At 38.4% G+C, this 24,175-nt stretch overlaps 1 protein-coding gene across 4 annotated transcripts in view; it reads left to right on the forward strand.

The window, feature by feature from the left end:
• VWA8 (von Willebrand factor A domain containing 8) overlaps positions 1–24,175 on the forward strand; it is a 382,692-nt gene that overhangs the window by 171,790 nt on the left and 186,727 nt on the right. For all 4 annotated transcript variants that reach the window (XM_010374503.2, XM_030922264.1, XM_010374504.2 and 1 more), the window contains 2 exons: positions 438–544; positions 6,224–6,295. In XM_010374503.2, coding sequence (XP_010372805.1) covers positions 438–544; positions 6,224–6,295 — 179 coding nt within the window. The remainder of the gene's footprint in view (positions 1–437; positions 545–6,223; positions 6,296–24,175) is intronic.

Consider the following 24,175-nt stretch of genomic DNA (forward strand, 5'->3'; position numbering starts at 1 on the left):
TAGTAATTTAAGACTAGAGCTATAGGAGATTATCTTAAGGGGTTTCTGAATTGGTGCACACTAAAAAATAATATTCAAGGTACTTTGGAGCTTTTGAATTTAGGTGATTTAACTTATGTATGTGTTATAGTCTCTGACCAAACAAGCTTATGAAGGTGGCTTGACTGTATTCTGGTTTTGTTTTGTTTTGTTTTAGTTTCTCACAATTATATATATACTGTTTTCTATCTACATTGTTTTAAAGAAAATTTGTTACCTTTTGGAGCATTTTGTATCTAGAGCTGTAGTGTTTTATTACTACTCTCAAGATTATTTCTTTAGATGTTAAATTAAAATCCACAGATATTACTGAAGCTGTATTGCGTTCTATGTTGGGTGGCTTGGCATCTCTGAGGACAGTGCTATGAATAATTATCTGTCCTGTGTGAAATGTTTAGGTGAAGTAACATCTGGAGCTCTGAGGATTGGTGCTGTTAGTGCTCCGATCTATAATGCGCACGAGAAAATGAAAGTGCCTGATGTTCTTTTCTATGACAACATTCAGGTAAGAGTATTGCTTTGTGTTCTTGGGTAAATCACTTAGATTATGGTAGTAAACTCCAATTCAAGTGAAATTGACATGTAATTATTTTTGTGATTTCCTAAATTTAATTTAGATGATGCAGAATGAAGTGTTGAACATTTTGCGTGTGTGTGTGTGTGTGTGTGTGTGTGTGTGTGTGTGATGGAGTCTCACTCTGTCGCCTAGGCTGGAGTGCAGTAGCACGATCTCGGCTCCACCTCCCAGGTTCAAGCGATTCTTCTGCCTCAGCCTCCTGAGTAGCTAAGACTAGAGGCATACGCCACCATGCCCTGCTAATTTTTGTATATTTAGTAGAGACAGGGTTTCACCATATTGGCCAGGCTGGCCTCGAACTCCTGATCTCATGATCCGCCTGCCTCGGCCTCCCAAACTGCTAGTATTACAGGCATGAGCCACCACGCCTGGCCGAACATCTTTTATTAAGACATAAGACAGAAAACAGAAATTTTTTTCCAAAGATACTTAAAAATTGGAGGAATTGTTGCTATGATTAGGGTAATAAAGTGTATATATATATATATTTACACACACACACAATTATATATGTAATTTTATATACAATTTTTAAATTAAAATAAACATTTTAAAATTAAACACAAAACAGAGCTATCATCCTCTCTTTTACTTGCTTGTTAAAAGATTTCAGTAGTTCAGAGGGATATGTCCTATGCATCCTTTTTCTCATACTCTTCTTTTTCCTGCAAGTTCCTGGTATTTTTCTTTTATTTCCTTTTCTTTGTTAAAGGAGGACAGTAGAGGCTCTCCTTGTAAACCAGCCAATAGTTATGGACCTTCCACTAAAATGTAGAAGTTTGTATCTAGAAAACTTTATTGTAGATGTTTACTTTAATAAGACTTTTTTTTAGAGAAAATTACCTATAATATAAAAACTTTTTCTTTTCCAACTTTTCTGTCAAGTGGCTATGTATTTTATAGTAAAACACCTACTTAAAATTTTCTGTAATACATTTTAGGTTATATTAACTTTATAGGTATCTAGACATATTATTCTTAATAAAAATCTTGGTTAAAAATTCTGAAATCTGTTAAAACTATAATAATTTTGTATGGCATAGAAAAGAGTATAACCTTGATTTGATTTTTATCCATTCTATAGCCAATTAACTGATGTTTTATTTTTCTTCTGGGGCATTAATGCTCTTGCACAATCAGTAGACAAATGAACAGAAAATAAAGTTACTTATAAGATACAAAAGTAGAAAAAAATCTTGCCTGTCAAAGACAAAAACATGATTATGAGGAAAACTGATTTCCTCATAATAAGCACTGATAGTATTACACTGTATTCATATAGTGGAAAGGAACAAAGAGACAAAGAACCAGGAAACTGTTATAAATGACAATTTGAAAAACTCCTTGGTGGCAAAGATTGAAAAGACTTCATAGGATGTAAGACTGTAGGAAATTCAGTAGCAGCAAAGACCATTGTGCCCTTGAACACAATGTCTGTTGCCATGGTGTTTGTGACATGGACATTTAGGACGCAGGGCTGCCATGAACTTTACAGAGTGGCCCTGAAGGACTTTTCGTAAGCTATCTCCAAACATACCTTCTCTTCGTAAAGCATTATGAATTAGCCATTAATGAAAACTTTTTAGCTGCACCAATTCAATGGACAGTAGCTTGATTAAATTTGCTTCCATTGTGTATATTATTACTTCCTTTTATGCTGTACTTCATCTTTGAAGCAGTAGTCAGTGCCTCTTGCAGACTGAGGTGCTTCTGTATCATCTTGTTGTTCTCTGCCCTGTTGTCTCCTTACCACATTGTGTTGAAATGGACTTTTGAAATGTGTTTTTCCATCTCACTAAGGCACAGTCCTGTTTTCTTTATTTAATATTTCCAGCAAATAGTAAAGTGCCTGGCACGTAGTAACTGCCAAGTAAATATGTGTTGAGTGGATTAATAAAATAATGAGTAAGATTTTGAATGTTCTTGATAAAGGGTATTACTTCATTAAACCTTCCATTAAGGAATATTACACTGGCAGCAGTAAGGAGAAGTTGGAGGAAAGAGAAATTGATAGCCTCTTAATAAGCCTAAGGAGTTTTAGATGGGTAAGAATTTAAAAATGCCCTTTATGAGTCTGGCCTTGTCCTAAGGTATTGGGATACAGAGATCAAAATGCACACACAAGTGTATGTAGCTCTAGGGCTCAAGTTGTTCTTAATCTGCAGGAAGGTACACACAGTTACTACACAGTGTGGTGGAAGTATGTGCAGTTTACTTATGGTAGCCTTGGTGGGATTGATTGACCCAGATTGGAATGATCATAGAAAATTGGTCAACCAGACCCAGTTAGGAGAGTCTCTCAGGCAACGAGACCAGCATTAGCAGAGACTTAGTTATATGAGAGAGTAGCTTATTTAGGGAGCTATATATAAATTGCTGTCACTGGTATGAAGCTGAGGTTGCAGGTGGAAGAGTGTCAGGAGAAGAGGCTGGTGAATGAGGAAAGAGTGAGATCTTTTCAGTCCTGGTAGTTAAGGAATTTGGATTCTATTTAGAAGAGTGAGGAAGTTATTGAAAGATTTTAAGCACATTTGTACTTTGGCTAACTTTGCTTTTACTCTTTATTGTTGTCTAGGAGTTAGAACCAAGGCAAAAGAAACTAGTTAAGTGGTGATTGCAGTAGTCCAGATGAAATTTATGAAGGATCTGAACTAAAGAGGTGACAGTGGGGACAGAGCGGAGAGGACACATTGCAGGGCTGTTTAGGAGATCAAGTCAGTGGAACTTTGTGTTAGATGAAAGGCAGAGATTGTTTCTTAGGGAGCACAATGTCTGGTGAAAAAGTATACAGAAGAGTAAGCAGAACATTATTCTAAATCATTCCCGTGGTTGGAAACACAGTATAGAAGGAGAGTGGTAGGAGATGAGGAGACTAGACCACGAATGTAAGGAATGACCTTTGTTTCTGAAGTATTAGGAGTCATTTAAGGAATTTTGAGAAATGAGTTGACAAGATTTTGAACAAAGAAGTGCCAGGACTGTAAGAACACATTGGCTTAAGGAGAGACTGAAGTTAGAGAAGCTAATTAGCTGATAGGAATCTAGGCCAGAGATGATAAAAACCTTAAAACTGTGGGGATGGAAAAGAAAGGGTAGATGCAGTCGATTTTTGGTGGCTTAACAACTCAGGTGCTGTTTAGTTGGATCTTGATGAGAGAGGAATCAGGAGGGCAGAGTGCTGATGATAGAAGTTTGGTCAGCTGGTAGAAAATGATGCCATTAACTGGAGAAAAAGATGCAGGATAAAGAATGAAGTTCAGGAGAAAGTAATAAGTTGAGTTTTGGATGTGTTGAATTTAGGTGCCAGGGCAATAACAAAGTGGTTTGATCATTCAGAAATAGAGGGCTGTAGTTAAGGAGGAAAGTTTTGCTGTTGAAGATTGGTGTAGAGTTGGTAACTGAAGCCATGAGCTAGATGAGAGGATTTAAGGAGAGCAGGGTCAGAGGTAGGTCTTTGAATGCTGACATGTGGGTATCCAACTCTGCACACAGCCCTCCCTCAACCCTCAGGTGGGTGCCTGGGTACAAGTAGTCACAACCTGCCCCATACCATGAATACAAAGGGAAGCATGTAAGAAGGTAGAAAGACGGAATTGCTACAGGAAAATCCAGCTCAGAAAACTATGGGAGAAATTGTTAGGGAGGTAGGAAGGAATCAGGGGAAATGGATAACTGAGAGAGGTGACTTTTAAGAAATTGTCTGCAGTACTAAGTGGGTCAAGAGGCTAAGAGGAGAATTGTGTTGGCGGTGACTTTAGCCTTAGCTAAGGTTTGTTGATTTGAATAATCGAGTTATTTGAATAATGAGGACATGAAGTGGGAGGACATGAGAATTGTAAAGAAGAACACAAATATAGTTTGGATTATTTTTCAATATTTACATTGCTTTTTCCTTTGGCTATTCAGGTTCTTACTCCAACTTTTCAACATAGATTAGCCCATTTATTACTGGGAGAACTTAGTGTTTTCTGGAATTGACACAGACTTTTCATCTTAGTGAAAAGGAAGAGGTCTCCATACTATATTCCCACCAGAACTCAGCTTAAAATGATGTATATCTTGGTTTGCTTAACATAGTTTCTGCTTATACTTGTTGTCCCAGCATAATTATTAATAGTGTCTCTTTTTATTCTTAAAAGCATAATAGTTATATACTCACCTCACTTCAAGCCTTATTAAAACTCTAGCTCCATGGTGTATCTGAAAGCATTTTTGAAATTAAAAATGACCAAGAGGGCGGCCGGGCGCGGTGGCTCAAGCCTGTAATCCCAGCACTTTGGGAGGCCGAGACGGGCGGATCACGAGGTCAGGAGATCGAGACCATCCTGGCTAACACAGTGAAACCCCGTCTCTACTGAAAAATACAAAAAATTAGCCGGGCGAGGTGGCGGGTGCCTGTAGTCCCAGCTGCTCGGGAGGCTGAGGCAGGAGAATGGCGTAAACCCGGGAGGCGGAGCTTGCAGTGAGCTGAGATCCGGCCACTGCACTCCAGCCCGGGCGACAGAGCAAGACTCCGTCTCAAAAAAAAAAAAAAAAAAAAAAAAAAAAGACCAAGATAAACATCAGGGAATACTCATTTGTTCCTGAAGGAGATAAAGCACTTTCTCAGTTTTTCTTCTAAGAAACTCTGAAAGAAAATACTATTAAATTTGACAAGTAAAAAGAAAAATTTCTGTGTATATGTGTCTATGTATTATATATTATCTATATTTTATATCTGTATATTATATATAATTTATATGTATATTATACTATATAATTTATATGTATATTATATAATATATATAAAGCACCATAAATGAAATTGAAAAAACAAAGCAAGTGACGTACTAGAAAAATATCTGCAGCATGTATTAGATGCAAAAGGTTAATTTAACTGTTTACAAATAGGGAACTTCAATAACTTTAGTACTTACAAAGCTGCTATTGATTTGATACAGAAAACCAAGAGAAAGTAATAGGAATATTAATTGTACTGGAGTGTAGATCTCTTCCCAGCCCCAAAGAACCCGCATGACCTACTTACAGTTACCTTATTTTTCAAGATACAAAAGAGCAATGTAATTTCCTCTGTGGCTATTGTGAACAACCTTAATCTTGTTCTTTTATTATATTGTGTCATAATTCAGATTAAAAAATGTGGAAGGTAAATAGTATATTTTTAATTCTGAAGCTATCCATAGCTTTAAAGGTAATGGTTAAGAACAAGTCAATGTAAAATGTTCCCTAGAAGTGTACAGTTATTTTAGGAAGCCTTTGTATATTTACATTAGCAAGTGTCGATTTAAATATTATATTAAATTATAAGCCAACTCTACATAGTATAATAGATAAAAAGTATTTGAGTTGAATTATTAAAAACTCTGAAATATTAGTCAGTTGCTTAGTCTTGCTCAGGTGAACTATTTCAAGTTTTCAATATCAGTGACCTAAATGGTTATATAATTTACTTATAACCACAGATTTAATTTTGGGTTACATCAAATCGCTTGATTATTATTTATTATAATAGATATTTATATTCTATAAAGGTATCTTTATAGTTAACTTTCTTATTTCACCTTGATTGTACAAAACACAGTTAACCCCTAGTTCCTTTTTCTCTAGCACATGTTAGTGATGGAAGACATGCTGAAAGACTTTCTCCTTGGAGAACACTTATTATTGGTTGGCAACCAGGTGAGTTATGGCTAAAATCTAGGTACCAATGAAAAAATGATAGTAACAATTTAAAAGCAGTAAGTTTCTTCTTGTTGGAATCAGTTGTTCCCCCCTCCCCCCCCATTAAATGACTGATTTAATTAAAGGATGAGACTCTGCTATCTTCCAGACTTCAAAATTACCTCAAGGTTTAAATCATCCTCCATTCTATCTCTCATCAAGTTCTGTCCATTCTGTCTTATAAGTATGTACTCTTCTTGTCCACATCTGTCACTCTAGCCCCAGTGATCTTCACCTGCCACTTGGATTACAGCAATAGTTTCCTATGATAGCTCCATCCCCACCTTATGCCCATTCTTATCTGCTGTCCATTCTGTAGTATCTGTAGTCAGATTGATACTTGTAAAACTGAAATCTGATTGAGTCTCTCTCTTTTTGCTGAAATTGGCTCCCCATTGCTGTTAGGTATAGTCTGAGTCTTCAGTATGGTATACAGTCCTACAGGATTCACTCTCTGCCCACCCCTCTAGTTCTAAGCCATGGCCCCTTCTTTCTGTCTCTGTGTTGGTTTGAGGCACTCTGCAGTTTCTCATCTATTCAGTTACTTATCTCTGCTCTGGTCCTTTGTACATGCTCTTCCTTCTGCACAGAGAACTTCCTGTCGCCTTCCCGTATACCCTCCCTTTAACTCGTGGAAGAGAGACCTTCCCTTGTCCCTGGCTGAATAGGTTTTTCCTGCTTCTACTCCCTTTTATCTCCTTTTTATCATACAAGTCATACCATATGACTATCTTTGCAACTTGTCTATGTGTCCCTTGAGAGCAGGGACCGTGTTTTTCTTATTTATCTCTGTCCTCAGCTCCTAGCATGGTACCTTTTGCCTTTTACATAGTAGGCACTCAATGTATGTTTATGGAGGAACTTACGAAAATTTTAGGTTTACGGGGTGCTGATAATTTTCCTCCATTGAATTTTCAGGCTCACAGTGAACAGCACTTTTGGTTTTTTAAATTGGTCTTAAATTAAGGGTAACCAGGTTTCTGAAGTTTGGTTTCTATTTTTTCTTCTTCTTTTGTACTTACAAAAATGATACATATTCTTTATATATTTAGCCTCTCAAACTTATCATTTTAAAGTACTGATTAAAAAAATAATAAAAATGGGCCAGTTGGGTGGTTTATTGATTTGAGTGCATAGGCTTGGAAGTTAGATGACTAGATGCTCAACAGCAACTAGATGCTCTTCCACATGTGGTTGTGTGACTTTGGGCAAATTGCGTATCTTACTGAGGCTCAGTTTCCTGATGTCTACTCTGGGAATAAAAATAGTGTGGTCTCTTTGGGCTAATGTAAGGATGTCATGAGATAATGCATGGGAAGTACTTCACACAGTGCTCAGTTCTGTCAGCTCAATACCTGTGTATCACTGTATAGTTTTAAAAGTAATATTCTGTTGTTTCATTTTTTAAAATAAGAATTAAAAGCAGAACAATAAATTATTTATGACCCTTTAATTCCCACTATTTGAAAAGTCCTACCTATTTTTCTTCACTGAACAGTAAAAGATGAGCCTATATACCAGAGTGCGAAGATGAAGATCAGTTAACAGTCAGAATTTGGCTCTTGATATTGAAACCCAGGAAGTCACATTCTCATCGCACTTTGAAAAGCAATGGCTCTGTGGACATTCAGGTTGTATATAGCCCAAAGTACTTTGTAAATTTTTTATAAGAGTTTCACAAACTCTTTATAAGTTAAACCTTGGTGCACTCAGTGTGTCCTTTTCAGAACTTCTGCCATCCCCTGAATGGCCTGCCAAGACTATACAGAACTGGGGCTTGAGGAATGATTTTTCTAAGGTGCAGGTTTTCAAAAGGAAGATCCCTAGAGGTCAAGGTATGGTGTCCAAGTGGTTTTGAAATCTCTCTTATGGTATTGCTATCCTAAGGGTTTGGAGGGTTGGATGCAGTTGGTCTCTTGGCAAAGGTAGCACTTGCAATTGGGCAGGTAATAGATTATAGTTTCAGGAGGGTCTTCTAGGTTAAAAGGTTGAAGTTAATGCCTCGCCAGTAACTAGAGAGACAGGAAGCATGTTCTAACCTCTGGAGGATTGGGGAGAGCTATTCAGAGTAAAGGGTGAAGTAGAACAGAGATTTACTTCTGCTTTATGATGAATGAAGCAGAGACTGAAAGTGTTTTGGAATTGTCCTAGGGTGCTGTACAAACCTTGGCATAAAATCTAATATTCTGTCTCTCGTTTGTTTCCAGTCCTAAAGAAAGGAGCAAGGCATTAGAGCAAAGAACTAGGCAGTGGGGTGGAGGGTAGGGCAGCTACAGCTCCATAGGTAGATGGTTGGACTCCAGTATCTGGTAAGGAGGGACAAGTACACCGATTTTCAAGCCTGTCTAGGACTGGTTCAGGATTCAGCTAGATAGAGCCTTCACGCTGAAGATCCCCAGGAAGAACAAGGCAGGAGCCATGGGTTGGCACAAACTTTTACTTATCAGTTCTTTTGCAAAAGCCATCTGTGGTCAGCAGATCACATTGTCTTGCCATCTTGTACCCCTATCCTGCCACTCTCCACTTTGGAGAAAGAAGAAATTACAAAGGGAGATTGTATTCAGTATAATTTTCTATGTTTAACTGGCCCTTTTCATATCAAAAGAGTTTTCTGTTCTTTCATTATAAACCTCTAACACCATCAGTGTTATATTATAATACCAATGTTGAAGGAACATTTTTTTTGGTAAGTAAATTCTGCTACACCTGTGTTCATTATATTATATAGTGGAAAAGTCTAGCTCTCTTAGACTGTCATTTGATGTCCTCCATGATCTAATCCTACTCTGCTTTCAGCCTGGCGTCTGGTTTCTCCCCGTAAATGCTTGTCCTGAGACAAATTAAATACTCTGTTTCCCAAACATACTTTCTTTTCAGTGTTATATTTCAACCTCTAATCTTTGCCTATTCACATTCTCTTAACCTCAGAGTGGCAATGCGGCATCATGGAAAAGGAATAAGCTGGGTACCCAAAGACCTACCTTCTTTTTCAGATTTTTTAACTCTCTGTGATAGTTGAGTAAATTGTTATTGAGTAAATTGATGTGTGTGATATCAACTGATATGTGATACTGAGTAAATAGTTATTCCTTCTAATTAGGGGCTTTCTTTTTTCTTATCTATAAAATTATAGACTTGGCACAGATATTTTCTAGGGTCTCTCTGGCTGTAATATTCTACAATATACTTCTTTAGTGAAGTCCTCGTGAACACTATGGCTTGAAGGCTTGACTCCACTCTCTGAACTGTGATAGGTCACTTACAGATTTATTTTGGGATTTAGTTAGATTTATGCACTTACCCACCATCTCTTTGAAAGAGAGATAAAGAGTCTTCATTATTTTTGTGTCTCCCAGATGTTTTGCATACTGTAGACATTCAACAAATACTTGCTAAGTTAATTAGTAGATTTTAGAGGACTATCTGAAATAAATTCCTGGCTGGGCGCAGTGGCTCACGCCTGTAATCCCAGCACTTTGGGAGGCTGAGGTGGGTGGATCACTTGAAGCCTGGAGTTTGAGACCAGCCTGTCCAACATGGCAAAGCCCTGTCTCTGCTTTAAAAAATACAAAAATTAGCCAGGTGCAGTGGCATGTGCTTGTAGTCCCATCTACTTGGGAGGCTGAGACAGGAGAATCACTCGAACCTGGGAGGCAGAGGCTGCAGTGAGCTGAGATCACACCACCACACTCCAGCCTGGGAGACAGAGAAAGACTCTGTCTCAAAAAAAAATTAATTAATTAATTAAATTCCTAATGAGTAGCCAAAATGACTTAGAAGTAACATGAATTTAAAATTTAGGCTCAGTTGGATTGTTTTCAGGGGGTTATAAGACAAATTGAAATTTCTTCTTCGCTGAGCTTGCAGCTGTTTTAAGTGAAGGAGACAAATTAATTAGATAAAATCTAGGGACTACCTACTCAAGAGAGTAAATAGTTAAGTAGTCCATTCAATTGGATATAGTTCTATAATGACAGGATCAGAGACTGGCAGCCTTATCACTAAGACAGAATAATGAAATGCTAATTATTTTTAAATTTCTAATAATAAAGTGCTGATTAGTATTTAGCTAATTAAATCATACATAACTTTGCCTGTGCTTGCATTTACCAGGTCAAGGGGTGGAAATTGGACCAAAGTGGCTGGTTAAAATCTAAATAGAACTTCTTGAATCCTTTAGCGAACTTCAATTCCTTTCTAATGTGTTTTCATAAGGTAACATCTGTTCTAAGATTTGAGTAATATTCTATAGTTAGACTCTTAGCTGCTTCTGTTTGGTGGGTACAAGGGAGTAGAGAGCCACCTGTAGCATTCCTTGGCTAATGCAGTACCCCCACAGAGCTGTGCTTTGCTGGGAACTGGCATAGAGTTCATGTGTTCTCTTTCTCTGTGCTGTTCTGAGTGCTGATCATCTAGGAGAGTTATTTATTTGGGAATGTGTATTTTTGCAGTGATAGTAACTCAGGTCCTTCTTCAGTAGCTTTAAAAATGCCTTGCTTCATTGGTCAATGGTATTTCATGCTTTTCTTCATATTCCATGCACCTGCTCACCTTCACCCTTATTTCTGTCTTCTGAAACAAGACAATCAAATAAGATAAAGACAGGCAAGTGAAGGTGCAGATAAAAGGTGGAGGAGAATTGACTCTGAGCTCTCCTGGGGTAGTGTCAATGGTGTTTTCAGTCAAATGCAAAGTGACAGCCCCCTGTGAAAATGCCTATTTTTAATCACATAATCTATTTTTAAAGTAAATGAATCATGTGTAGCAATTGATCAGGCTCCTTTCTTTCTCCTTCTAATGCATTGTCTATAGATATATGCAGTCTACACAGCCTTCTGTTTGCAAACTAGAAACTGGCTGAACTCTATGAAAGAAATGTTTCAACACTTGAAATTATATCTAGAGATGTTTTACAAGAGTGCTCTGTTACCAGTGGCAACTTTTACAATGAGGAAATTAAAGAGAATGGGTGCTGATTTTGAGGTATCTGAAAGTTTATCATCTTTATTAAACCCAATCTCACCTTTTTCTTCCAGATACTATCTTTTCTAAGAATCTATGATACTAGAAAGATTTTACATCTGTTGAAAAGCTAAAAACAGCTCCACAAGCACCACTTGTCATAGTAAAATAAAGTAGCCTGCCCATTATTTATAACAAAATTGATTTTTAAAAATCCTTTCTATTTTCTGTGTGAGATTTTATGCCACAGCACATAGTCTTTCCAGTAAGTACAGCAGAATTGCTGCCTTTCTGCCTAGTGGGATAGGGTACCATGAAAATATACATGTTTGAGGGTCACTTAGGGTATAATGCTGTATATTACAGAACCACTTTAGCATGCTGTAACATGCATTACTTTCTACCTACTGTAGTTATAACATTATATGTACCTTTCGTACTATTAGGAGCTTCATGCTAGTCCTTTTGGGAGGGGGAGGTGGGGTCATAGTATGACTTTCTAATTAACAAAAAGAGAGATGGCTTTTTATTTTCTAGCCAGTGATGTTTTTTCTATGCCAGCTGTAGCCCAAGAATAAGTTTCCTGACTTCCCCACCTTCGCATACCTGGTTTTCTTTTGATGTATAGTGTCATATTCAATTTGATATACAAAATATTTATTGTGAAAATTTGGGGCTATAGAATCAGCCATAAGTGCCATATTTCTTTTTGTTTAAAAAAGTCCCTGCCGGGTGCAGTGGCTCATGCCTGTAATCCCAGCATTTTGGGAGGCCAAGGTGGGTGGATTGCTTGAGTCCAGGAGTTTGAGACCAGCGCAGGCAATATGGCAAAACCCCATCTTTACAAAAATTACAAAAGCTAGCCAGGTATGGTGGCAGGCACCTGTAGTCCCAGCTACTCAGGATACTTAGGCAGAAGGATTGCTTGAGTCTGGGAGACAGAGGTTACAATGAACTGAGATTGTGCCATTTCACTCCAGCCTAGGTGACAGAGCAAGACCCTGTCTCAAAAATAAAAATAACGATAATAAGAAGTCCCTAAGACTAAGTCACTGTTTTTGTGTAAGAATACATGTGTTTTGAGAGACAGTTGCTCTTTATCAGATATTTGAAGGCAAAACATATTTTAGGAATGTTGTGTTCTGAAATGTTCAAGTACCCTTACATAAGAATTATTTTTTAGGCTGGTCACGGTGGCTCAGGCCTGTAATCCCAGCCCTTTGGGAGGCCAAAGGCAGGCGGATCACCTGAGGTCAGGAGTTTGGGACCAGCCTGGCCAATATGGTGAAACCCTGTCTCTACTAAAAATACAAAAATTAGCCAGATGTGGTGGTACACACCTGTAATCCCAGCTACTTGGGAAGCTGAGGTGGGAGAAATGTTTGAACCTGGGAGGGGAGGTTGCAGTGAGCTGAGATCGCAGCACTGTACTCCAGCCTGGGCAATAGAGTGAGACTCTGTCTCAGAAAAAAAAAAAAGGAATTTTTTTTTTTTTTTTTTTTTTTTTTTTTTTGAGATGGAGTCTCGCTCTGTCTCCCAGGCTGGAGTGCAGTGGCCAGATCTCAGCTCACTACAAGCTCCGCCTCCCGGGTTTACGCCATTCTCCTGCCTCAGCCTCCCGAGCAACTGGGACCACAGGTGCCCGCCACCTCGCCCGGCTAGTTTTTTGTATTTTTTAGTAGAGACGGGGTTTCACCGTGTTAGCCCGGATGGTCTCGATCTCCTGACCTCGTGATCCACCCGTCTCGGCCTCCCAAAGTGCTGGGATTACAGGCTTGAGCCACCGCGCCCGGCCTATTTTTAAATATTCAGTGTTTTGTTTTTAGAAATAAAAATTTGATCTACATATCATAACATCACTTGGTTTCTGATATTAGACAAAATTTCAAAGTAAGTCATCAAAGGTTAATTTATATTTAATGAGACATAATTAATAATTCACAATCATTTCTACATAAATATTGTCTAATAAAATAACTTCCCAGGGTTTGTCAACTTATTTTTTTATCATTTTAAGTCAGCTTTTTATATCACTTTACCAAATAAGAGTCTGGTAAAATTTTTATACTTAAGCTTTTCTTGTGTTCCCATCCATATTTTTTGCCCTTACTAAAACTCCAATACGTTATATATTTCTTATAAACTAAAAGTCAATTTTGGCTGATTTTCATACAGGATGCCTTCTCTATCCCTTATTTTCATTTTCTTCATGTTTTTACATTACTGAGTCTGTAGGTACTCATTTCAATTCTGTGACACCTTCTGATCTATCAGCAGTGAGGGATATCCTAGAAAGAATCTCTTAATGTTATTTCTGCTAAAAGGTGAAAGTGGCTCTATCTTGTCTACCAGATAAAATCCCCTTCATAGAGAGACACTCAAAACCACCCACAGTCTGGCTCCAAACTCCTTTTATAGTTCTAGTTCTTTCAAACTACAGTTTCTTACTCTTCCTGAGTGCAATATCCCCTTCCCCTCCCCAGCCATTTTTCATGTTGTTTGCCTCATATGGTGCCTCTTACTCTCATCTTGGCCTGTGAAAATCTGCCCACTTTCAAGAGCTCAGATGTTTTTCCACTATGAGACTTTCTTTGTCTCTCCCAAATAGAAGTCATCTTATTTTCTTCTGAGCTTTATAGCATTTTCTCACTATGTTGATTCAGTTGTCTTTTAAAGTTGTTGCGATCCGTGTTTGATTTCATCCATAATTGATCCATGTTTGATTTCATCCATAATTGGTTAAAAGTTTCTTATGAACTAAGATTGAGAATAGTAGTTCTTTGTATGTCTTGCAGTTTTCAATGTGCTTTTATACTATTTCGTTTAGTTCTACATCAACCTTTGAGGTAAAAATTTTTATTTTCCACCTTTCACAAATAAGCAGACCAGTTCAAAAAGGTAAAAATATTTGCTCAAAATCACATAGCTAGTTAGTGTCAGAGTTAGGTCTTAGATTTACAAAGCTCATGCTTTTTTCCATCATACCCCACTAATTCCTGTACTAGGCAGAACAACAACAACAATAATAATATAATAACTAACTTTTGTTAAGTGCTTATAATAGGCCAGAGACTACACTTTATATACAAAGTAAAGGACATTTAAAAATTTTCTGTTGTGAGAAATTTTTTATATATTCTACAAAAAGTAGAGTATGTAATGAACCCCCTTGTATTCATCACTCAACCTCAATGATTAATAAGCATTTTGTCCATCCCTTTACCAATTCTCCCAACACTTTTTTGTATATCATCTTTTAATATATTGTTCTTTTGCATATATTTCTTATAGCTATTTCACCATTTATCTCTAATATGACCACAATTTTATTATTACACCTAACAAATTAACAATAATCCTTTCATATAATCTGATGCTCTGTTTTCAATTTTCCCTAGTTATCTTGAAAGTGTTATTTTGACTGAGTACAATGGCTCTCACCTATAACCCCAGCACTTCGGGAGGCTGAGGTAGGCAGATGCCTTGATCCCGGAAGTTCCAGACCAGCCTGAGCAATATAGTAAAATCCTGTCTCTACAGAAAATACCAAAATTAATTATCTGGGCATGGTGGCATGCACCTGTAGTCCCAGCTACTCAGGAGGCTGAGGTGGGAGGATCACCTGAACCCAGGAGGTGCAGGTTGCATTGAGCCAAGGTTAGGCCACTACACTCCAGCTTGGGTAGTAGAGCAAGATTCTGCCTAAAAAACAACAACAACAACAACAAAAAACAGTTTTGTTTTATAGTTGATTTATTCTAATCAGCATCAAAACAAAGCCTGATCATTGAATTTAGTTGATGTGCCTCCTAAGTCTCTTTGAAAGAGGAAAGATGTACTCTCCTATCATGTTTATCCTAAGAAGTATAGACCCATTTTTATGAATATAAACATTTTATTCAGAATTATACCAATATTGATGAATTTCCACTGAGGAAATATTATAAAAGTAACTTTCACTGGGCCAATTTAATTTTTTGATTAATTTATACAATGAAATTATGCCATATCAATTTTTTCCAGGATAGAAATGATTCATTCTTTTCTAAGTTTTCATAGCATTTGATTTTTTAACTTTTATACACTCTGAAAATCAATAAACATATATTTAATGCCAACTAAGCGAGACTCTATGAATATTTTAAGTGTATAATTCTTTGTATCTCATTCTGTCTATTAATTACAAACTTAATGTGATTAGAAATTCTGTTTTTCTCCCGATAGAGGTTTAGTAAATGTTGAGTTACTTAACATTGAGATACTGTGAATATTTTATTGCTAAAATTAAAGAATGTGTAAATTTTGCTAATTAATAATTTGAACTAAGCCCTGACAGATTGCTACTGTGCACCATCAGAAATATACCATGTTGCTATGACAGCATAATTGTTTAATATCTGTAGAGGCACTGAACAGTTTGTCCAGAAATTTTCTTGCCTGTGTCTCCCAGCTGGTAGTGGCAGCAGGGATTTGATAACTTAGTGTCTAATAGCTCCAGCAGCCTGGGGACCCCAAGGCTATGAAATACTTGTTTCATCAAATACAGTGGCACTCATTTTCATTTTAAATTATTTTTTGTTCCTTCTCAAACCCCTTAGTTAATGAAGTTGCCTGAATTACAACGTGGAAATTCATTGGCATTACGCCACATTCTTTCTGCCAATTTAGTTGGTCTATCCATTGTTTCTTAGTGAATATTTTTTCTTGTATTTATTTTGAATCTGTATTTTGTTCCTGCAGACACACTGATTTTCGCACCCTGCAATATTTGTCATGACTGCTTTGGTTATACCTAATGGCTGACCACACTACCCAAAAGTGTATCTTTGCCATTTACAGCAACACAGTATTTCAAAGGGAAAATGCAGGGATGTAGATTTTATTATTTTCATGTGAAAAGGAGGTTATGACGTTGATAGGGAGGTTTATAAGGACTGTGTTTTAGAGTCATGCAAACTAGTAATGTAATTGAAATGTATGTTTTCTAATCTGACTTCTGACTCCTATTTGTTGACTGGTACAAGGAACCCATTTGTATGACTGTTTAGGATTATTTACTATTCAGTTTTAATAATTTTTTTATTATACTTTTAAGTTTTAGGGTACATGTGCACAACCTGCAAGTTTGTTACATATGTATACATGTGCCATGTTGGTGTGCTGCACCCATTAACTCGTCATTTACATTAAGTATATCTCCTAATGCTATCCCTCCCACTCCCCCCACCCCACGACAGGCCCTGGTGTGTGATGTTCCCCACCCTGTGTCCAAGTGTTCTTATTGTTCAGTTCCCACCTATGAGTGAGCACATGCGGTGTTTGGTTTTCTGTCCTTGCCATAGTTTGCTCAGAATGATAGTTTCCAGCTTCATCCATGTCCCTTCAAAGGACATGAACTCATCCTTTTTTATGACTGTATAGTATTCCATGGTGTATATGTGCCATATTTTCTTAATCCGTTGTATCATTGATGGACATTGGGTTGGTTCCAAGTCTTTGCTATTGTGAATAGTGCTGCAATAAACATACACGTGCATGTGTCTTTATAGCAGCGTGATTTGTAATCCTTTGGGTATATACCCAGTAATGGGATCACTAGGTCAAATGGTATTTCTAGTTCTAGATCCATGAGGAATTGCTACACTGTCTTCCACAATGGTTGAACTAGTTTACAGTCCCACCAACAGTGTAGAAGTGTTCCTATTTCTCTACATCCTCTCCAGCACCTGTTGTTTCCTGACTTTTTAATGATCACCATTCTAACTGCTGTGAGATGGTATATCATTATGGTTTTGATTTGCATTTCTCTGATGACCAGTGATAATGACCATTTTTTCATGTGTCTGTTGGCTACAAAAACGTCTTCTTTTGAGAAGTGTCTGTTCATATCCTTCACCCACTTTTTGATGGGGTTTGATTTTTTCTTGTAAATTTTTTTAAGTTCTTTGTAGATTCTGGGTATTAGCCCTTTGTCAGATGGGTAGATTGTAAAAATTTTCTCCCATTCTGTAGGTTGCCTGTTCACTCTGATGGTAGTTTCTTTTGCATTGCAGAAGCTCTTTAGTTTATTTAGATCCCATTTGTCTCTTTTGGCTTTTGTTGCCATTGCTTTTGGTATTTTCGTCATGAAGTCCTTGCTCATGCCTGTGTCCTGAATGGTATTGCCTAGCTTTTATTCTAGGATTTTTGTGGTTTTAGGTCTAACGTTTAAGGTTTTTTTTTTTTGAGACGGAGTCTTGCTCTATGGCCCAGGCTGGACTGCAGTGGCCAGATCTCAGCTCACTGCAAGCTCCACCTCCCGGGTTCACGCCATTCTCCTGCCTCAGCCTCCTGAGTAGCTGGGACTACAGGCGCCCGCCACCTCGCCCGGCTAGTTTTTTTGTATTTTTTAGTAGAGACAGGGTTTCACCGTGTTAGCCAGGGTGGTCTCGATCTCCTGCCCGTCTCGGCCTCCCAAAGTGCTGGGATTACAGGCTTGAGCCACCGCGCCCAGCCACGTTTAAGTTTTTAATCCATCTTGAATTAATTTTTGTATGTGGTGTAAGGAAGGGATCCAGTTTCAGCTCTCTACATATGGCTAGCCAGTTTTCCCAGCACCATTGCTTAAATAGGGAATTCTTTCCCCATTTCTTGTTTTGTCAGGTTTGTCAAAGATCAGATGGTTGTAGATGTGTGGTATTATTTCTGAGGGATCTGTTGTGTTCCATTGGTCTATATCTCTGTTTTGGTACCAGTACCATGCTGTTTTGGTTACTGTAGCCTTGTAGTATAGTTTGAAGTCAGGTAGTGTGATGCCTCCAGCTTTGTTCTTTTGGCTTAGGATTGTCTTGGCAATGCGGGGTCTTTTTTGGTTCCATATGAACTTTAATGTAGTTTTTTCCAATTCTGTGGAGAAAGTCATTGGTAGCTTGCTGGGGATGGCAGTGAATCGATAAATTACTGTGGGCAGTATGACCATTTTCACAATATTGATTCTTTCTGTCCATGAGCATGGGATGCTCTTCCATTTGTTTGTGTCCTCTTTTATTTCGTTGAGCAGTGGTTTGTAATTCTCCTTGAAGAGATCCTTCACATCCCTTGTAAGTTGGATTCCTAGGTATTTAATTCTCTTTGAAGCAATTGTGAATGGGAGTTTACTCATGATTTGGCTCTCTGTTTATCTATTATTGGTGTATAGGAATGCTTGTGATTTTTGCACATTGATTTTGTATACTGAGACTTTGCTGAAGTTGTTTATCAGCTTAAGGAGATTTTGGGCTGAGACGAGTGGGGTTTTCTAAATACCCAATCATGTCATCTGCAAACAGGGACAATTTGACTTCCTCTTTTCCTAATTGAATACCCTTTATTTCTTTCTCCTGCCTGATTGCCCTGGCCAGAACTTCCAACACTATGTTGAGTAAGAGTGGCGAGAGAGGGCATCCCTGTTTTGTGTCAGTTTTCAGAGGGAATGCTTCCAGTTTTTGCCCATTCAGTATGATATTGGCTGTGGGTTTGTCATAAATAGCTCTTATTATTTTGAGATACGTTCCATCAGTACCTAATTTTTTGAGAATTTTTATCATGAAGGGCTATTGAATTTTGTCAAAGGTCTTTTCTGCATCTATTGAGATAATCATGTGGTTTTTGTCTTTGGTTCTGTTTATGTGTTATGTTTATTGATTTGCGTATGTTGAACCCACTTTGCATCCCAGGGATGAAGCCCACTTGAGCATGGTGGATAAGCTTTTTGATGTGCTGTTGGATTCGGTTTGCCAGTATTCTATTGAGGATTTTCGCATCAATGTTCATCAGAGATATTGGTCTGAAATTCTCTTTTTTTGTTGTGTCTCTGCCAGGCTTTGGTATCAGGATGATGCTGGCCTCATAAAATGAGTTAGGGAGGATTCCCTCTTTTTCTATTGATTGAAATAGTTTCAGAAGGAATGGTACCAGCTCCTCTTTGTACCTGTGGTAGAATTCGTCTGTGAATCTGTCTGGTCCTGGACTTTTTTTGGTTGGTAGGCTGTTAATTATTGCCTCAACTTCAGAGCCTGTTATTGGTCTATTCAGGGGTTCACCTTCTTCTTGGTTTAGTCTTGGGAGGGTGTATGTGTCCAGGTTTATCCATTTCTTCTAGATTTTCTAGTTTCTTTGCACAGAGGTGTTTATAGTATTCTCTGATGGTAGTTTGTATTTCTGTGGGATAGTTGGTGATATCCCCTTTATCATTTTTTATTGCATTGATTTGATTCTTCTCTCTTTTCTTCTTTATTAGTCTTGCTAGCAGTCTATCAATTTTGTTGATCTTTTCAAAAAACCAGCTCCTGGATTTATTGATTTTTTTTGAAGGATTTTCTATCTCCTTCAGTTCTGCTCTGATCTTAGTTATGTCTTGCCTTCTGCTAGCTTTTGAATGTATTTGCTCTTGCTTTTCTAGTTCTTTTAATTGTGATGTTAGGGAGTCAATTTTAGATCTTTCCTGCTTTCTCTTATGGGCATTTAGTGCTATAAATTTCCCTCTACACACTGCTTTTAATGTGTCCCAGAGATTCTGGTATGTTGTATCTTTGTTCTCATTGGTTTCAAAGAACATCTTTTTTTTCTGCCTTCATTTCGTTATGTACCCAGTAGTCATTCAGGAGCAGGTTGTTCAGTTTCCATATAGTTGAGCAGTTTTGAGTGAGTTTCTTAATCCTGAGTTCTAGTTTGATCGCACTGTGGTCTGAGAGACAGTTTGTTATAATTTCTGTTCTTGTACATTTGCTGAGGAGTGCTTTAATTCCAACTATGTGGTCAATTTTGGAATAAGTGTGATGTGGTGCTGAGAAGAATGTATATTCTGTTGATTTGGGGTGGAGAGTTCTGTAGATGTCTATTAGGTCCGCAGGGTGCAGAGCTGAGTTCAATTCCTGGATATCCTTGTTAACTTTCTGTCTCATTGATCTGTCTAATGTTGACAGTGGGGTGTTAAAGTCTCCCATTATTATTGTGTGGGAGTCTAAGTCTCTTTGTAGGTCTCTAAGCACTTGCTTTATGAATCTGGGTTCTCCTGTATTGGGTTCATATATATTTAGGATAGTTAGCTGTTCTTGTTGAATTGATCCCTTTACCATTATGTAATGGCCTTCTTTGTCTCTTCTGATCTTTGTTAGTTTAAAGTCTGTTTTGTCAGAGACTAGGATTGCAACCCCTGCTTTTTTTTGTTTTCCATTTGCTTGGTAGATTTTCCTCCATCCCTTTATTTTGAGCCTATGTGGGTCTCCTGAATACAGCAGACTGATGGGTCTTGACTCTTTATCCATTTTGCCAGTCTGTGTCTTTTAATTGGATCATTTAGCCCATTTACATTTAAGGTTAATATTGTTATGTGTGAATTGATCCTGTCATTATGATGTTAGCTGGTTATTTTGCTCATTAGTTGATGCAGTTTCTTCCTAGCATCAACGGTCTTTACGATTTGGCATGTTTTTGCAATGGCTGGTACCTGTTGTTCCTTTCCATGTTTAGTGCTTCCTTCAGGATCTCTTGTAGGGCCAGCCTGGTGGTGACAGAATCTCTAAGCATTTGCTTGTCTGTAAAGGATTTTATTTCTCCTTCACTTATGAAACTTAGTTTGGCTGGATATGAAATTCTGGGTTGAAAATTCTTTTCTTTAAGAATGTTGAATATTGGCCCCCATTTTCTTCTGGCTTGCAGAGTTTCTGCCGAGATATCTGCTGTTAGTCTGATGGGCTTCCCTTTGTGGGTAACTTGACCTTTCTCTCTGGCTGCCCTTAACATTTTTTCCTTCATTTCAACTTTGTTGAATCTGACAGTTGTGTGTCTTGGAGTTGCTCTTCTCAAGGAGTATCTTTTTGGCGTGCCTTGTATTTTCTGAATTTGAATGTTGGCCTGCCTTGCTAGGTTGGGGAAGTTCTCTGGATAACATCCTGAAGAGTGTTTTCTGACTTGGTTCCATTCTCCCCTTCACTTTCAGGTACACCAATCAGATGTATATTTGGTCTTTTCACATAGTCCCATATTTCTTGGAGGTTTTGTTCATTTCTTTTTCCTTTTTTTTCTCTACACTTCTCTTCTCACTTCATTTCATTAATTTGATCTTCAATCACTGATACCCTTTCTTCCAGTTGATCAAATCAGCTACTGAAGCTTATGCATGCATCACATAGTTCTTGTGCCATGGTTTTCAGCTCCATCCGGTCATTTAAGGTCTTCTCTACACTGTTTATTCTAGTTAGCCATTTGTGTAATCTTTTTTTCAAGGTTTTTAACTTCTTTGTGATAGGTTCAAACGTCCTCCTTTATCTTGGAGAAGTTTGTTATTACCAGTCTTCTGAAGCCTTCTTCTCTCAACTCGTCAAAGTCATTCTACGTCCTGCTTTGTTCTGTTGCTGGCAAGGAGCTGCGTTCCTTTGGAGGAGAAGAGGCTCTCTGATTTTTCGAATTTTCAGTTTTTCTGCTCTGGTTTCTCCCCATCTTTGTGGTTTTATCTACCTTTGATCTTTGATGATGGTGACATACAGGTGGGGTTTTGGTGTGGATGTCCTTTCTGTTAGTTTTCCTTCTAACAGTCAGGACCCTCAGCTGCAGATCTGTTGGAGTTTGCTGGAGGTCCACTCCAGACCCTGTATTCCTGGGTATCACCAGTGGAGGCTGCAGAACCACAAATTTTGCAGAATGGCAAATGTTGCTGCCTGATCCTTCCTCTGGAAGCTTCGTGTCAGAGGGGCACCCAGCCGTATGAGGTGTCAGTTGGCCCCTTCTGGGAGTTGCCTCCCGGTTAGGCTACTCAGGGGTCAGGGACCCACTTGAGGAGGCAGTCTGTCCATTCTCAGATCTCAAACTCTGTGCTGAGAGAACCACTACTCTCTTCAAAGCTGTCAGACTGGGACTTTAAGTCTGCAGAAGTTCCTGTTGCCTTTTGTTCAGCTATGCCCTGCCCTCAGAGATGGAGTCTACAGAGGCAGGCGGGCCCCCTTGAGCTGTGGTGGGCTCCACCCAGTTCGAGCTTCCTGGCCTCTTCGTTTACCTACTCAAGGCTCAGCAATGGCGGGTGCCCCTCCCCCAGCCTTGTTGCTGCCTAGTGGTTTGATCTCAGACTGCTGTGCTAGAAGTGAGCAAGTCTCTGTGGGCATGGGACCCTCCGAGCCAGGCATGGGATAGAATCTCCTGGTGTGCCATTTGCTAAGACCATTGGAAAAGCGCAATATTATTAGGGTGGGAGTGACCCAATTTTCCAGGTGCCGTCTGTCATGGCTTCCCTTGGCTAGGAAAGGGAATTCCCTGACCCCTTGTGCTTCCGGGGTGAGGCAATGCCTCGCCCTGCTTCGGCTCACGGTCCGCGGGCTGCACCCACTGTCCTATACCCACTGTCCGACAAGCCCCAGTGAGATGAACCTGGTACCTCAGTTGAAAATGCAGAAATCACCCATCTTCTGCATCGCTCATGCTGTGAGCTGTAGACTGGAGCTGTTCCAGTTTGGCCATCTTGGACCCTCCCTCATAATTTTTTTCTGATTACCAAAGTAATATATATGTATGGAGAGAATTTGGAAAATAAGAAATTTCTGGTGATCATTAGCAGTGATTTCTTATTTTGTTATAAGACCAAAGAATATCTTTGTAAAATAGTATTTAGAGATTAGCTTGTCTAAACCCTCTCTACTCAAATAAGCAAATCTAAGCTCAGATGGTGGTAAAAATTCCCACATGAGAGGGATAGCACAGTGTATTTTTAGGCATTTAAGCAAAGAATTAGAAGGTTCAACATTAGATGGGATTTTTTTAAAGCAATTAAAATTTATTTCTTGGTTTACTATAATGTTAGTTTATTTTATTTTTTATTGTAATTGGTATTTGTTAATGACATTAATGTGGTGACTTTTCTAACAAAGAAATTAGTGCCTTATGCAAAGAACATCTCTATTATACAAACTGAACTAACTTTATGAAAATTATTAAAGAATTGGAGGGAACTAAAAGAAGGCCCACAGTTAACAAGTTTCAGAGAACATGCAAAAAAGCTGAACATTGGCAGTGGCAAATACTCACCTGGAGTCCATTTTTTAAAATTGCTGAAGAAAAGATCTGGATTTGCTTCCTCACTGTTCTCCCTTCTGAACCTTAGATAACATGCAGGGAGCTCCCAGACATGTGTTGTAGGTGATTTTACAACCTTAAACTGACTGATCTTTGACTCCATCACATTTAGAGACCTGAATAGGGGGATGATCCTGGCCTCAAGAAGCAAGGCTATCTACCGGCCAATGACCTGGCACATTGCTAGAGTATACTGGTGAGAGAGAGTGGTTTAGGAACCCAAAGGAGGAAATCATTCTCGTGCTGAGAGTTAAAGGAGAGAAAACAATGGGACAGATAGGCAAAGCTTTGGAAAAGTTGGGACATTTCATCAGAAGGCTAGGTGGGGGTAGTGGAAGATGACAGACAGATAGGCAAGGATGAGCTGTTGTAGTCAAAAGAAACCACATAAGCAAAGACATGGATGTGGAAGGGTATTTTTTAGGAGACAGTGGCTGAAAGGAACTTGTTTGAGTGAGTCACAAAGGGTTGATGAGCATGCTTGTGAGTTTATCTGCTGTTGCAGGGATCCCTCAAGGCCTATCACAAACCCTTCAGCCTTCAAGTCCCAACATTTAGTCCAAACCCCATTCCTAGACTAATTTTCTCTTGGCCTGTTTTTCATTCCTTTTTAGCTTTTTTCTCCTACTCCATTTCTTTCTTTCTGTCCTCCTTTGATGGAACATGGATAGAGTTTTGTACATTCTTTATTTTTTTCTTGTCCAGGAAGAAAAGCCCCAAAGTCCCTTTGCTGTAAAGAATTTTATTGCTAATCTCTCTGAGGAAACAGGGTAACTAAAATAATAAACCTGAGGA

This window comes from Rhinopithecus roxellana, chromosome 18, assembly GCF_007565055.1.
Source record: "Rhinopithecus roxellana isolate Shanxi Qingling chromosome 18, ASM756505v1, whole genome shotgun sequence".
In the NCBI taxonomy this organism is placed as follows: domain Eukaryota; kingdom Metazoa; phylum Chordata; class Mammalia; order Primates; family Cercopithecidae; genus Rhinopithecus; species Rhinopithecus roxellana.